Raw genomic sequence first — 14,760 nt, 5'->3', positions numbered from 1 at the left:
GTATTAGGGGATTGTCTGAGTACAGAGAGCGATGCATGCATTGACTGCCAACTCCCTTTCTTAGCTGTGTCACTTTGGCTGTGTCACTTTGTTCCTCTGAGTCTCTGCCCATTTGTTATCTGGCATTGACGGTTCCTGTTCTTCCTGCCTCGTGGGGCTCTTTGGGAGTGAAATGAGAAAGAGCAGTGGCAAGCCCTCAGAAAACAGGCACAAAAACTGCATCTCTGAAGGCTGGCTAAGGGAGTGCGAGGAGAGGAGGGGGTTCTGACTTCCTCCGATAACCAGGAGCCACTCAAAACTCACACCGCACACACTGCCATCGGTTTGTGATTGTCACCGGCTAAGCAGATGTTTGCTTTCTCAGCTGTTCTGCTTCTAGGGATCTAGTTCCATGGTCTGTTGGGCAAGACGACTGCTGGTTCTGGATTGGAAGGAAGGGCTTTGCCTAATCTTTGCGGCGTTCTTACCACCAGTAGTAACCCCTGCCTGGGGGCACTAAAGGCTCCTGGGATTTCCTGACTGAGCTCAGTCCCCCAACCTTATCACCTGCCATACCCCTTGGGCATTTCGAAAGTGAAGCATCCAAAATGGCGCTTTTGACTTCCGTCCTTAACTAGAGTTTCAGAGGTGTGACTGGCCTTGCTTGCCTGTGACAGAGAGTGTGAAACTTCCCAGCTCACAATGGGCTGTTTACCGGAGTAGCCAGAATCCCTCCAAATGGGATATTGCACCATGGAGGAGTCCCTTTACCTTTCTGGACAAATGGACTCTTCTTAGCTCATCATGTCCTATCTCCTTATTATTCAGAAAGTATGCAGCCATGCTTTTGGGATTTCATTGTGCAACTCTTATGTTAGCAGTGGATTGTTGAGCCATGGGAGATTTTAAGCTTGTCTATGCAAGTTCCAGGGCAAATCATTGACTACTTGGTACAGTAGAAAGAGTCGGGCAGCCGGACTATTCGGGGTGCGTCTGCCAATAACATGCTCGTAGCTTGGGGCAAGGAATGTCAGCTCTTCACCCCTCAGTCTCCCTATCAGTATAATAAGTGGGGACCACCCAGGCTCTGAAAGATGGAGCAGGTGTGTAAAAATTAGCAACAGAGCCAACTGGAAGTAAGAGTGTGGAATTACCGTCATGGCCATATTGCAACTGACTCAGCATATTTCAAAAATGTAAAATTGAGCCAATGAACATACATTTGGTATTAACCAAACTGCTGGAGGCACTTACATAAAACAAACCTCTTTATTAATCTTTAAAAAGAGAGAGATTCTTTTGTCAACACTGTTGGGATACAATGAATGCACTCGCTTGGTCTTTGGATCCCATCAGTTTTCTAATAAGAAAAGCCCATTCTTTCTCAAGGGGGAGGTTCTGATACGCGTCTGCCTGGGCTGATATGTGATGGAAAGGCAAGGAAATGTGGTAGAGGCTCTGCTCATCTCTGGCGCTTAACAAAGGTCACCTCCGGGCAAAGAGGACTTCAGAGTGTAATACATATTTCCAAAGGGAAATGCTTGCAAAATGCAAATGCTGATCCCAATTCTGCCCTTTGCGACTGGTGCCGGCCGCTGCACTGGCACCTTTGTTGAGACATGGGGAAAAGCCAAGAAGTGAAATGATATTTCCCTCCCCTCGTCATTACTCAGCATGGCTTACTTGCTTAGCTATAAAGAATTCGAGCGTCAAGAGAAACTGCAGTCAGTTTTCTTATCCAAAAATGCATTCTCCCTTCTGGCCAAGAGGCCCACTGTGCTCCAATCTTGTTTCTAAAGAGGATGGCCTCATGGACCGCTTTCTTCACTCTAACATTTCTGGAACTTGCTTATCCATACTGTCTGAATTTGAAAGGGAAATAGTTCTTAAACTATAGTATGCATAGGGATCCTCTGAGGAGGGTGTCTGGGTGGCTCTGTTGGTTAAGCCTCTGCCTTTGGCTCAGGTCACGATCCCGGGGTCCTGGGATCAAGCCCCATGTGGGGAACCCTGCTCAATGGGGAGTCTGCTTCTGCTGCTCTCTGCCCCTCCCTCTGCTCTGCCCCCACCCCCATCTTTCTCTCTCTCGGTCTGCACTCATTCTCTCTCAAATAAATAAAATCTTAAAGAAAAAATCATTTGGGGAGCCTACGAAAATGATAGAACCCTGATTCCCACCCCAGGTTCAGTGGGGCTGAGGAATCGGCATTTTTCATCTGTGGCACAGGGCTTCGGGACCTGCTTTGGGGGTGTACCACTGGGTGCCAGGCCCACCGGTGATACTTCATGATACACTCTGTCCCCTTTGCCAGTCAAGTCCTAGCTGTTGCTTTTAGAACTACACTGGAGCTGGGCTCCATCAACTGTTGCCTGACTCGTCACAGTCTGTGACTCAGACAGACAGCATAGGAGAAGCGTAAGTTTGGGAGTCAGAAGGGGAGATCTTCAAGCTCCCACTTACCGTTCCTCGGGTAGGTTGCTCAAGAAATATTTCTATTTACTTATCTGTCAAATGGGAACAATATAACCCACGCCGCTGAGAGGGGGAAGTGGTGGTGAGGAGGGGATAGAATGACTTACCGGTAAGCCCCTAGCGCCATGCCTGGCATTTAATAGGTAGAGGCTCAATAAATATCACTTTTCTCTTGTCTCATAGGAAGCAGGAATTCACTGCAATACAAAACAAAACAAAAAGCAAAAAACAACTCGTATTCTCCTCTAGCACTTGAAGCAGATACTGTTAAGATAAACTTTTTTTCTAAAGATTTATGCACTGGGGCACCTGGGTGGCCCAGACAGTTAAGCGTCTGCCTTCAGCTCAGGTCAGGATCCCAAGGCCCTGGGTGGAGTCCCCGCCCTGCAGGAAGCCTGCTTCTCCCTCTCCCCTTGCTACTCTCCCTGCTTGTGCTCTTTGGCTCTCTCTCTCAAATAAATAAATAAAACCCTTTTTTATTTATTTGGGAGAGAGAGAGCACATGCACATAGATTGGGGGGTGTCAGAGGGAGAGAGAGACCCTCAAGCAGACTCCCCACTGAGCAGCGACTCAGGGCTCAATCCCAGGACCCTGAGATCATGACCTGGGCCAAAACCAAGAGTCAGATGCTTAACTTAGCCACCTAGGTGCCCCAACACACACTTTTTTTTAACACCAGGGTGAATAGATTTGGGACCTCATTACACATCTCTTTAAACGTCAGCGGTTTTTCTTTAGCTGTCATGAAAGGATGCCCCTCCTTAGTTCCTTCAGGTAATACTGACTGCTGTATAAGTACATGTTTCCAAGAGCGGTCCCAGGGGTCAGGTAAGGAAATGCAGCTGTGTCACAGTGTTGGTACCTTGGATGGACTTTCCCCAGGGCCAGCGCAGAGAATTTGGCTCAGGTGTTGAACCCGAAACCACACCTGCTCCTAGTCAAAATCTCACAAGGACCACCTTGTTGCTCCGAATTCAGCTAGTAATGGATTATTTGGACCGGGTTGTTCAAACTCTTTTCAGATGAGATGGGAACATTACAGGGTCCGAGAGAAACAATGCACCATTATGCCTGGAGTGCTGGCGGGCGCCTTGCTGGAACGGGCTTTCTAAATTGAGTCTCAGCGTATTGCCCCCCATCCCCCCCATTCCAACCTGGCTTTAGTGTTGCAGGGGAAGAACCATCTTTGTTCTTTGTGTTGGTCGATTAATTTTAGGTTCACTGTTCTTATCCCATCTCTTGCTCATGTGGATACTTATATAATACTTTTCTGTATATCACGTGGTCCTGCTCCTGAGGACCCAAATCAGGGCAGGAAAAAAAAAAAAAGATAGCACAAAGTGCCTATCTGCATTCTCTGGCTGGAGGAATTGCAAGTTAAACAAAGACCTTTGTCAGCTTAAAGCCACAGTGTCCTCTCCTAGTCTTCTCTCTCTCTCTCTCTTTTAACAGGTTTTTTAAAATTTATTATTATTATTATTATTATTTTGCTCTTTTATAAAGGAAAGGCTGTAAATCCTATCCCTGGGGCAGGGTGGTCACAAAAACTCCCATTTTCTGAAGGCCAGCCTCTGGAAACTGGAGAAAGTAAGGCCAGTGAGCCCCGTCCTATGATTTTAGAGCCTGATCAATCCCAGTCGTTTTACAGGAAACGAAGCTGAGGTTCCGAGAGACCCGCATAGTTATTAAGAACTTCTTCTTAAGGGCGCCTGGGTGGCTCAGTGGGTTAAGCCGCTGCCTTCGGCTCAGGTCATGATCTCAGGGTCCTGGGATCGGGTCCCGCATCGGGCTCTCTGCTCGGCAGGGAGCCTGCTTCCCTATCTCTCTCTCTCTCTCTGGCTGCCTCTCCATCTACTTGTGATTTCTCTCTGTCAAATTAATAAATAAAATAAAAAAGAACTTCTTAAAAAAAAAATTTGTGCCCACATTGCATGTATGAGGGAACGTGCGCACAACACGAGGCTCGTCACAGGCCTCCGGCTGGTTATGGGACTTGCCAAATGAGGACCACGGGCAGCTTTCTGGTAGACCAGACGAGCCTCTGGCCAGTGCATGCTACCTAATGAGTAAAGATGCATTTGCTGAGCTCCTTTGGTGCCCGAGGGCGCTGCTGTGTTCTGGGAAGCTGGGGAGCAAATGGGGAGAAATATATGAACTTTAAGAAATTTCCCCCAGGGACCTGGGTGGCTCAGTTGATTAAGCAACTGCCTTCGGCTCAGGTCGTGATCCTGGAGTGCCAGGATCAAGTCCCACATCAGGCCCTCTGCTCATCGGGGAGCCAGCTTCTCCTGCTGCCCCTCGCCCCTTTCATGCTCGCTCTCTCTCTCAAATAAATAAAATCTTTAAAAAAAAAAAAAAAGAAATTTCCCCCAACCTCAACAAGCTTACAGTCTTCTGTGATCTCCTTACTGATAGGTGTTTCTAAACCAAGATAAAGACGTATTACAAATACATATTACAAAATATTGAACCAAACAGTATTATTTAGCCAATGGCTCAACTGTGTAGTCCTAGAGAAATCTGGGAGGAAGAAAGAGCGTTGCTGGCTCCCAGAGGAGCTAGCCTAGTGTTTTCCCCCACTGGACAGTTAAAGCCACAATTCTCTTGTTTTTTCTGTGTATCCTCATGCTTATGGCGCAGAGAAGGATCTCAATTCATCCTTCCTGAATCAACGTGTGGTTCATTGGATAACATAATTATGGGGCTATTTCTGTACACCCATAATAACCCCTTCTGTAAGAATGCTTTCTACTCACATGGGTCTTTTTTTTTTTCCAGTGGCCCACCCTCAGGACCCTCACCACCCATCGGAGAAGCCTGTCATTCACTGCCATAAATGTGGGGAGCCATGCAAGGGGGAAGTACTTCGGGTCCAGACCAAACATTTCCACATCAAATGTTTCACCTGCAAAGGTATGGTGCCTCCAGCTTCTTGGTCTCATGGTGTGTCAGTCTGTGCTCACCTCGGGGTCCGTCCCTTTAACCCCATGCCAGGCCACCAGGTGATAAGTGAATTTGGTCAGAGGCCCTGGCATCATTTCCCTTCTCTAGTTTGGGTGAGATTAGACTCAAGGGGGAGGCTGGTCCCCTGAAGACTAATGGTCCATAAGCCTTTCTGTGTTTATTGAAGGTCCTGATCCTGGGAGGAGTGAGAGCCGTAAAAACCCAGTTTTGTGTTTTGTGATTTATATTTATTTTCCCCCTGAAATGAGGGACTCTTATCCCAAAGTCACCTTGTCCCCACAGCCATTATTTATAGAAGAGCTGGAAAGTTTATAATATTAGGGTTCTAAATCCCTGGGTCCTGTGGGGTGAGTGGGGAACACGTGTGTGCACGAACATGCATGTGTGTGCATGTGTATTCAGAAGGGAGAATTAATCAACAATGCTTGGAAGGTCTCCAAGACGCTAACGAGTTGAGGTTGATTTCCATTAACAAGCCTCCCTTTTGGGGTTTGTAACTGTTGACAACCCAGTATGAAATATGCTGATCTGGTGTTCTGGCGCCAGGGCGGCTCTGAGTGGGGAAAGCGAGCAAGGAGAGAGTGGGTTTTGTGTGTGTTTGAGGAACAGGTTACCTGAGCTGGGGTCATGTGGGGAGCTCAGACAGGGTTGAAGAATCCAGAAGGAGAGGTGGAAAGAGAGGCAAGATAATGAGCCTGCTTTGTAGCTCACTCTGCCGTCGGCGTGTGCTGGCTACTCTCATCCCCGGGAACTGCATTCCTTCTCAGTGCCTTAGTTTGTGAACTCAGCGTGGCCATTTTAAGCCATCCATTCCTGGCCAGGGAAGCTCTCAAGGAGACACCAGGCTACCTAGAGACCATCAAATCCATAAAAACAGGAGAGGTGGGGGCTTCTGTGTTTGTTGCATTGAGGGTAAACTTTTCTGAGAAAAAAGCATTAACATATGGCTCTGGTGAGAAGACAGAAGGGTTGGGGAGGACATCAGCTTAGCTCCCACGGAGCTCCCGCGGAGGATGACAGAAGGTGTGATGCACGTTTTATAGAGAGGGGCTCCGTAGCTCTTCCCCAAACCCAGAGGAGTAAGTACCAAAAATCCCTTTTTTGGACAACTCAGGTTGGCCATCAGGAAACATGAGGGTCTCACCAGGGTCCTGACTGTGCTGCCATTCTCTGTGGCTTGAGTCCTGCCCTTGCCACGAAGTTGCTCTGTGATTTCAGGCAAGTTACCTGTCTCTCGGTGGCCCCATGTCCTTATCTGAACAAAAAAGAGACTAGACCATGGGCTACTCGAGTCATTTGGGTCTGAAGTTTGCCAATTCCATGTACACAGAACAGTGTATGTGTAAAATAGAGAAGCCAGACATACTGAATTAGAGCCTCTTAGCATGTCAGAGAAAAGGGCGTGGTTTTTGTTTTGTTGTTGTTGTTACATCCAGATTGATTAATTTAGAATCAGGCATTACATTCCGTTTTATTTTTTGCTTATAAATTTCCTACGACGTGGCTCAAGGGGTAGATTGGGTTGGCAGTAAATACAGTCCACAAGCGATGGGGGCCTTGCTTGTATTCTGTATTTCTTTTTTCTTTTCTTTTTTTTTTTTTTTTTTAAGATTTTATCTATTCATTCGACAGAGATCACAAGTAGGCAGAGAGGCAGGCAGAGAGAGAGGAAGGGAAGCAGGCTCCCTCCCAGGGCGGGGCTCGATCCCAGGACCCTGAGATCATGACTTGAGCCGAAGGCAGAGGCTTTAACCCACTGAGCCACCCAGGCGCCCCTTGTATTCCGTATTTCTAACTGAAAGTACAAAGTGCTAGTCTTGGATATGAGGAGTTACTGTTCGGCACGCTAAGAAATTAGAAGTTGTGTTTGTTTATCCCCCACGGGCAGAAGCATCCTTGCTATTTTTCTCTCCCAGTTTAAATCGAAGGACTGAATGTAAATTATTTATGTTGGAACGTTTTCCCATAAACTTTGTTTCATGCTATGAATGTGTTCCTGAAAAGTCAAATGTTTGTATAAATTGAATCATATTTTAGGAGTGCTTGCTATTTGTAGGAACTATTTTGAATTTAACAAAACTTTACTAAAATAAACGTCTTCTATTCCTGTAAATTTGTATTTTCTCACATTTCATCTGTCAATATCTGTTATCTTATGTCCTCAATTCCTTTTCTTTAATATCCAAAGAAAGTGGCTTACATTTCTCATTCCTTAAACCCTGCCAAGCTCATTGATTTCCTTCAAGATTCTAGAGTGATGTTGTCCAGATGGAAATATGGTGCAAACCACGTATGTAATTCTGAATTTTTTAATAGCTAGAGTTAGAAGATATAAAGAGGTGAGTGCAATTAATTTTATAATGTCTTTCATCTGTATATACCCCGAATATTATCATTTCAACATGTAATTCTTGTAAAAAATTATTGAGATATTTGACATTTTTTTTCATACTCTCTTAATAGCACATCTCAGGTTGGACTGGTCACATTTAAAGTATTCAAAAGCCCTTCGTAGGGGTGCCTGGGTGGCTGAGTCAGTTAAGTGTCTGACCCTTAATTTGGTTCAGGTCATGATCCCAGGGTGGTGAGATCAAGCACCACATCAGGCTCTATGCTCATCAGGAAGTCTGCTTAACTTTCTCTCTCTCCCTCCCCCTCTGCTCCTACCCCTGCTTGTGTGCTCACTCTCTCTCTCTAAAATAAATAAATAAATCTTTAAAAAAAAAAAAATCCCTTTGTAATTAGTGGCTCCAGTATGGGACAACACAGTTCTAGAGAGTCCTTGAGGTTTTTTTTTTTTTTTCCTTTTAAAGAGTTTATTTATTAGAGAGAACATGAGTTGGGGACAGAGGAAGAGGGAGAAGCAGTCTCCCTGCTGAGCAAGGACCCTGATGCGGGGCTCAATTCCAGGACCCCGAGATGGTGAAGGCCGATGCTTAATTGACTGAGCCACCCAGGCGCCCTGAGAGTCCTTGAGGCTTGCATTCTCGTGGCCCGTGTTGCTCCACATTCTTTCCAGTACCAGATTCTTGGCTTCTCTTTGTGAATGCTTCTCCTTGTGCATTGCTTCACCCCATTTATTTCTCCCAAATCCCGTGAACACAAGGCAGCTATTTTCAGCAGATTCTACTGAAAGTTTGTGATAATGGAGGGAAGTTATAGCAGAGGCAATAACTGTCCTAATATTGTTGTCCGAAGAGGCAACAACTGTCCTAATATTTTCAGGCCATGACCAGAACTAGAAGCTTCTCATTGGCCAAGGTCATTTCTTTCTTTCTTTCTTTTCAATAATAGGCTTTAATTTTTTGTGCAGTTTTAGGTTTACAGAAAAAGTGAACAGAAAGCACAGAGCTGGGTCATTTCTCATATGTATTCAGAACCTCCACCTGCCACCATCTTCGTAGGTCTTCCTCTCTCTACAAAGACCTTCTCCCCTCTCTCCCCAGGACCTCAATTTCCTGCTCCCTTGCTATCCTGATTGTAAATTTTCATAGAGTCTCTACTTTTTATGAATCCATTAGGATAGTTTCCCAGAGGAAACAGAAGTCTTCTCCTTGAGGTGCTGTAGTCCTCTTAGTCCACACGGCCTGGACTGCAGCTCAGTCTGAAAACAACGTTTTGATTTCTGCTTGTTCCATCTAAAACACAGGCATTATGTCCAGGTAGTGAGCGAGTATCCTGGGAGACAGGATTTGGGGTGGAGAGCAGTTGCTAGAACAAGCCTAGGCTTTGGGGCAAGAGCTGGCCAAGTACAGAGGAGGAACATTCAGGTTCTGACTCAGATTTCAGGGCCAGACAGAGTTTCTCCCTCAAATTCTCTCCCCTACCTCCCTCCCTGTCCACCTTCACTCATACACCTTGTTGCCAAAGCCTCACAGTTCTTGAGTGGAACCAGAGACTACTTTCCACAATTAGAAAGAACATCCTAAAATCCAGACACCCAGGGGAATAAAAAGCAGAGATGAACTCTTTAACTAGGAATGGGTTTTGAAAGGAGAGAGAAAAAGAGGCCAGCAGACATCTTCCATGAGAACCTGACATGTATCAAGGTAGGAAAGGGTTGCTTTGTAGGAACCTAGAGTCAGAGCACAGACTTAAACCAGGTATCGGTCCCTGAGTCACAGAACCCAGGGGTGGTGAGCAGGAATTTTGTTGCTGAACTCATCTCCCTAAAATGTCTGACATCTTGGGATTTGATGGTGTAGGAGTTATTTACCCAATTAGTAAATGTTAATTGGACACATACTGCTTGTGGGATATTATGCCAAGTTCGAAGAATAGGAAGAGACAGGACGCCATGTTTGTCCTCAAAGGACCCATAGGTTATTGGAGAGACATTTAAATAAGCAACATTCATGATCTTGAGTAATAAGCGCCATGATGGAGACATCGATAGGATGCTGACCGGAGGCAGGGGGACTCCTTGGGGAGACAGAAGCATCGTCCGGGTGCAAATACTGGAAGGTCACAGCAAGCATGATAGAGAATCAGAGGCAGATCTAAGAGCCATTTAAAGTTAAGGTTGATAGGATTTGGTGACCGTATGTGAGCAATGGAGAGGATGCAGGTTTCCAGTTGGCCTGCCTGTGTGGACAGATGGTTGCCACCCACTAAGGAAGAGTGAGAGCCCGGGGTCGTTCCGGGCGGAGCGTTCAGCTTGGGATACGTCGAGGCTGAAGACACATGGTGCATTTGGAATCCCGTAGGCTTAACACTCAAGAGACGGATCCTGGTCTGTGTTGGGAAGAAGGGTGATTTTTAATTTTTTTTTTAATTAAGTAAACTCTACCCCCACCCTGGGACTCAAACTCACGACCCTGAGATCAGAAGTCGCATGCTCTACCAACTGAGCCAGCCAGGCACCCCAGGAAGAAGGATCTGAAAGTGTTTTGGCGTCTAGATAGCGGTTGAAGCCGGATGATGGTGTGTGACATTGCTCTAGAAAAGGACAAAAGGCAGGAAATGAGTAATGAAGAATGCCAGCATCTGAAGGAGGTAGAACCCAATTTCCATTTGTCGCCTTGGGAAATGTACCCACCTGCTAATGAGATGAGGAAAGCGGGAAAATGTTTCAATTAACACTGGGTTCTATAATTAAAAGAGAAGGAAATCCCCAAAGCTTCTGTTATTCTTTATATTAACTCAGTGGGAGTAAGATATGGCTGCAGGGCTCTGGACAGAGCATCGTTTCCGATCAGTGGCAATCGTCCCGAACAAGGAGTTTTTTCCTTAATGCTCTCTGTTCATTCTGATATTGATCCCGGGCTGTGATAGTTTTTTAATTATCACCTTGTCCTCATCACGGTTGTAATAATGCTCTATGAGAGAATAAGAAATCCATTTAAATATTATATAGTTAATGTTGAATTAACTATATATTTAATAATTGATTTATTATGTATTTAACATTTGATTGTAATATATGTGGCTCATTATATTGATATGTATATTGTTTATTATAATTTTATTATTTATCTTGAGCATTCATTCTCAAAATAATGTTCTAGATTCATTTTTCTGCCAAAAAGCTCTAGAGCATTTAGAAAGGGCGAGGGAACAAAACACATAAATAGATAGGTGGGCAGGACGAACCAAGGACCAGAGAGAGGGTCAAGAAGGCCTGTTGGGCAAATATTTGGTTTTCAGTGAGCCTTTCCTGGGCTATCCTGTGTGAGATTGCACCTCCTCCCTGTATCACATTTCTCCCCGCTGTATCCTTTTTTCCTGAACATTTACCATTATGTGACATTTTATTCATTTATCTTCACCCTCTACTAGAGGCTCCTTGAGAGCAGAGACTTGTCGGTTTTGTTCACTACTATGTATCCGGCGCTTAGAACAATGCCCAACATAGTAGATGCTCAATAAGGTGAACGGCTGACGGACTGAATGAATGAATGAAAAATACTCATGTATTTCTTTGGAACTTGAATATTAGTAAATGTTTCTAGTGGAATAGCTACTCAACAAGATTTATCAAGTGCTTAAAGTAATATATATCCTCCTATGGTTGCTAGACAGTAACATTCCCTCCCAAAAGAAGGGGCGTAAGGAAAGCTTTCTATCATCGATGACAGGGCTGCACGTCTGACTGGCAGACGGAAGAGTTAAGAGATGGTGCAGAAGGTGCCATCAGGGAGCTGTGGGTAAGGGTCTTGCTGCTGCTTAGTTTTTTATGCTGGTTTAGACCCTGAACTTTCTCTTCTGGGCTTGCGCGGGCAGAGTGGTTATGCGTTATGTGGGGCCTCAAGAAGGAAATTGATGAAATTCCCATAAAATGGCAGTGATTGCTTAGATCTCCTAAGAGCTGAGCTTGGGCTTCTAATACCTATTTAGAGAATATTAGTCATTCAGAAACTGATTAAAAGGCAGAGTTAACCGGAATACACGAAAAAGAGGTCTTTTATAAATGTGGTCCCTTCTCCTAGCAAAAGAGAAATCACTTTCATGCCCTCTTTTGTTTATAAAGGATAATCCTTTTGAATTTTGTACTGTGTTAAAGTGTTACCCAAATAAATATGATTTAGATTTTTAAGTGGTTGAGGTTTTGAATTCCAAGCTGGAAAAGAGCCAGGGCTCATAAATTCTCCAAAATATACTGCTTAACAGTTGTCTTACTGGGAGCTCATTATCCACGGGTCTCTTGTGAGCCCGAGGTGCTAGGTGCCATTTGTTCTGAATTTTCTTTTCGAGGTTATAGAGCCAACAGCCTTGGAAGATAGTGTCTCCCTCTGGAGTAGAGGGTAGATTCGTTTGCTGTCTAGTATATTAGAAATAATATCTGCTTCTGAAGCAAAGGTTGGACAGGTTTGCTTGGGGCTCGTCATAAAAATTTGGGGTTTCCTAAGCTCAGGGTTCTTCAGCTGTGAAACAGAGTCACTGCACATGCATATACTTCTCTTGCCTCTGGGGACTTACAGGGCAGCAAAACCAGGAACGAATACAGAGCTCATGCTGCCTGCTGTTAGTAGTAGTAAACCCTTTTGCTGCAGACGCAGGACTGTCTTCTGCCAGCACCCGTGAAGCTAGAGCAGACTCGCTTGTTAGCTTGCAGGTAAAATCTCAGGATCTTTACGGTTCTTGACACCTCCAAGGCCATGTCCTTGAAAGCTTATTTTTTGAGAAAGGGTATGCTGAAGTTGACCCCGCTTGATGGAGGAAGTACACGTTTTCTAAGGAAATAAGTTCTACCGCAGAGGTTGTGGGACGGTTTATACAACAGAGGATGGAGGGACACTGAGACTGTCCTCAAGCATTTTCTTTTTTTTTTTTTTTTTTAAGATTTTTTATTTATTTATTTGACAGAGAGAGAGCACAAGTAGACAGAGAGACAGGCAGAGAGAGAGAGAGAGGAAAGCAGGCTCTCCACTCAGCAGAGAGCCCGATGCGGGACTCGATCCCAGGACCCTGAGATCATGACCTGAGCCGAAGGCAGCGGCTTAACCCACTGAGCCACCCAGGCGCCCCCTCAAGCATTTTCAAAGTAAGCATTCAACCAGTCATATGGCTGGTTCTTTTCATCTCCCGACCCCGAACCTTTGGAGTGCCCCCCGCTCAGACCTCAGGACTTTCTGGCCTGCAGACTACTGTAATATAAGTCCCCCAATCATTGTTTTTTTGTTTTGCTTTGTTTTGTTTTTTTCTTTGGTAGAGCAGCTTGAATGGACTAAGATAGCCCATTAATCAGATGTTCAAATAATCATATAAATATGACTTACCAACTGTGATCAGTGCAGTAAAGGGAAAATAAAAAGCTCCATGAACAAAGATGTGAGCTTGCAGTAGGAGGGTCTTGGTGTGTTAATGATGGGGGGAGGGGCAGGTGGTCAGGAAAGGTCCGCCCGCCCCCACCTCTCTCAAAAGAGATTAGGCTGACAAAGGCTAAAAATATAACCATCACTTATTCTTTCTAGCAGTAAAAGTCAGCTAAATGGACTCTGTTATTCCAAAGAGTAGATTTGTACTCTTTTCTTCCTGAAAGTCACTTGATTTTTGCATAGATCAACCTGGGAATATCGATGCTTGATGGCCTTCAAATCCTTACCATGTGAAATGTTTATGGGACATCTGTCATCTATCGTTCACTGAGCCAGTGTGTGGAGGATTGAAAGAGATATATGATGGGAACCTGTGATTGGGTGGCAAGCAATGTGCTTTCTAGGGGACCTGTCACTGGCAGCAGACAGGTGCGGGTGAATGGTCCACAGCCCAGGTATGCTGAGTCAGAGGCTGAGAAGCCACCTAGAGCTCAGTGGTCTAGGGATGTTGCCAGGGGCGAAGCAGCATGTGAGAAAGCATGGGTCCTCTGGAAAATTTAATAACCTTCCCAGGACTAGAAAGGGGGTGCATGCTAGTTGTGGTCAGGGGGAGTAGGGTCTGCATTGTTCAAGGCAGCAGATGGTGAAGACAAGGGTACAGCTAGACTTGACATTGGCCTTCGCTCAGGCAAACAACTCCCTATGAAAGTGAATGGAACCATGATGTTCCCATTGTCATTTGAAAGATGGCATTTTAAACATTAATTATAGTAGCTATTCCTTTTCAAAAAATGGAATTAGTGTTACATGTTATTTATAGTCACATAGTTTTAAAAAGACTTCTGAACATTGGGTATCTGTGGAAAATTTTAGAAGTCATATCATGTAAACTCTTCCCTCAAGATAGCAGTGGCAGAAATTGTTATATTGAATTATGTTCTAATAGACACTGTCACTACTTAGAGATATGAGTCTCAGCGATGTGTTAGAGGATGTGGAAAATGTCACCTTTTGATAGCTTTGGAAAAAAAACCCTTGTCCTCTGAAATGTTCAGTCATCAAGGAAGCCCATGGACATCCAACTTATTTTTAAGGAGTTTATGTAAAACCGTTAGAAAGTTCAGGCCATATTTCTTACTAATGTTAGTGAATTGTAGTACATTTTTCACAAAGTAGTCTTTAAAGACTGAGTTTTGTAAAGTGGCTTGGGATAAACTTTCCATCTCTAACAGCACTTTCCATATATGCCATCTTGGAGTCTAGAGGGTTTTGACCAGGTTAGGATCATTCCATATAGAATATGTACATTTGTAAAATGCAAGGATCTTCATGGAGCAAGATGGATGAAAATTGTAAGATGGTGAGTTGGATATACAGATTAAGGATTTTCTATATTTAGGGTTTTTATATTTTTTTTTATCAATCAGTTTCAGAGGTAGAATTTAGTGATTCGGCAGTTGCATATAACATCAGGTGCTCATTACATCACATCCCCTCCTTAATGGCCATCACCCAATTGTCCCTTCTCTCCACCCACCTGCCCTCCAGCAACCCTCAGTTTGTTTCCTAGAGTTCAACATCTCTTA

The 14,760-nt window shown here is 44.6% G+C and overlaps 1 protein-coding gene across 3 annotated transcripts in view; it reads left to right on the top strand.

The window, feature by feature from the left end:
• ABLIM1 (actin binding LIM protein 1) overlaps positions 1–14,760 on the top strand; it is a 299,516-nt gene that overhangs the window by 143,984 nt on the left and 140,772 nt on the right. For all 3 annotated transcript variants that reach the window (XM_059398658.1, XM_059398657.1, XM_059398656.1), the window contains exon 2: positions 5,232–5,366. In XM_059398658.1, the coding sequence (XP_059254641.1) occupies positions 5,232–5,366 (135 nt within the window). The remainder of the gene's footprint in view (positions 1–5,231; positions 5,367–14,760) is intronic.

This window comes from Mustela nigripes, chromosome 4, assembly GCF_022355385.1.
Source record: "Mustela nigripes isolate SB6536 chromosome 4, MUSNIG.SB6536, whole genome shotgun sequence".
Taxonomy (NCBI): domain Eukaryota; kingdom Metazoa; phylum Chordata; class Mammalia; order Carnivora; family Mustelidae; genus Mustela; species Mustela nigripes.
This window is presented reverse-complemented; position numbering and strand designations above follow the sequence as displayed.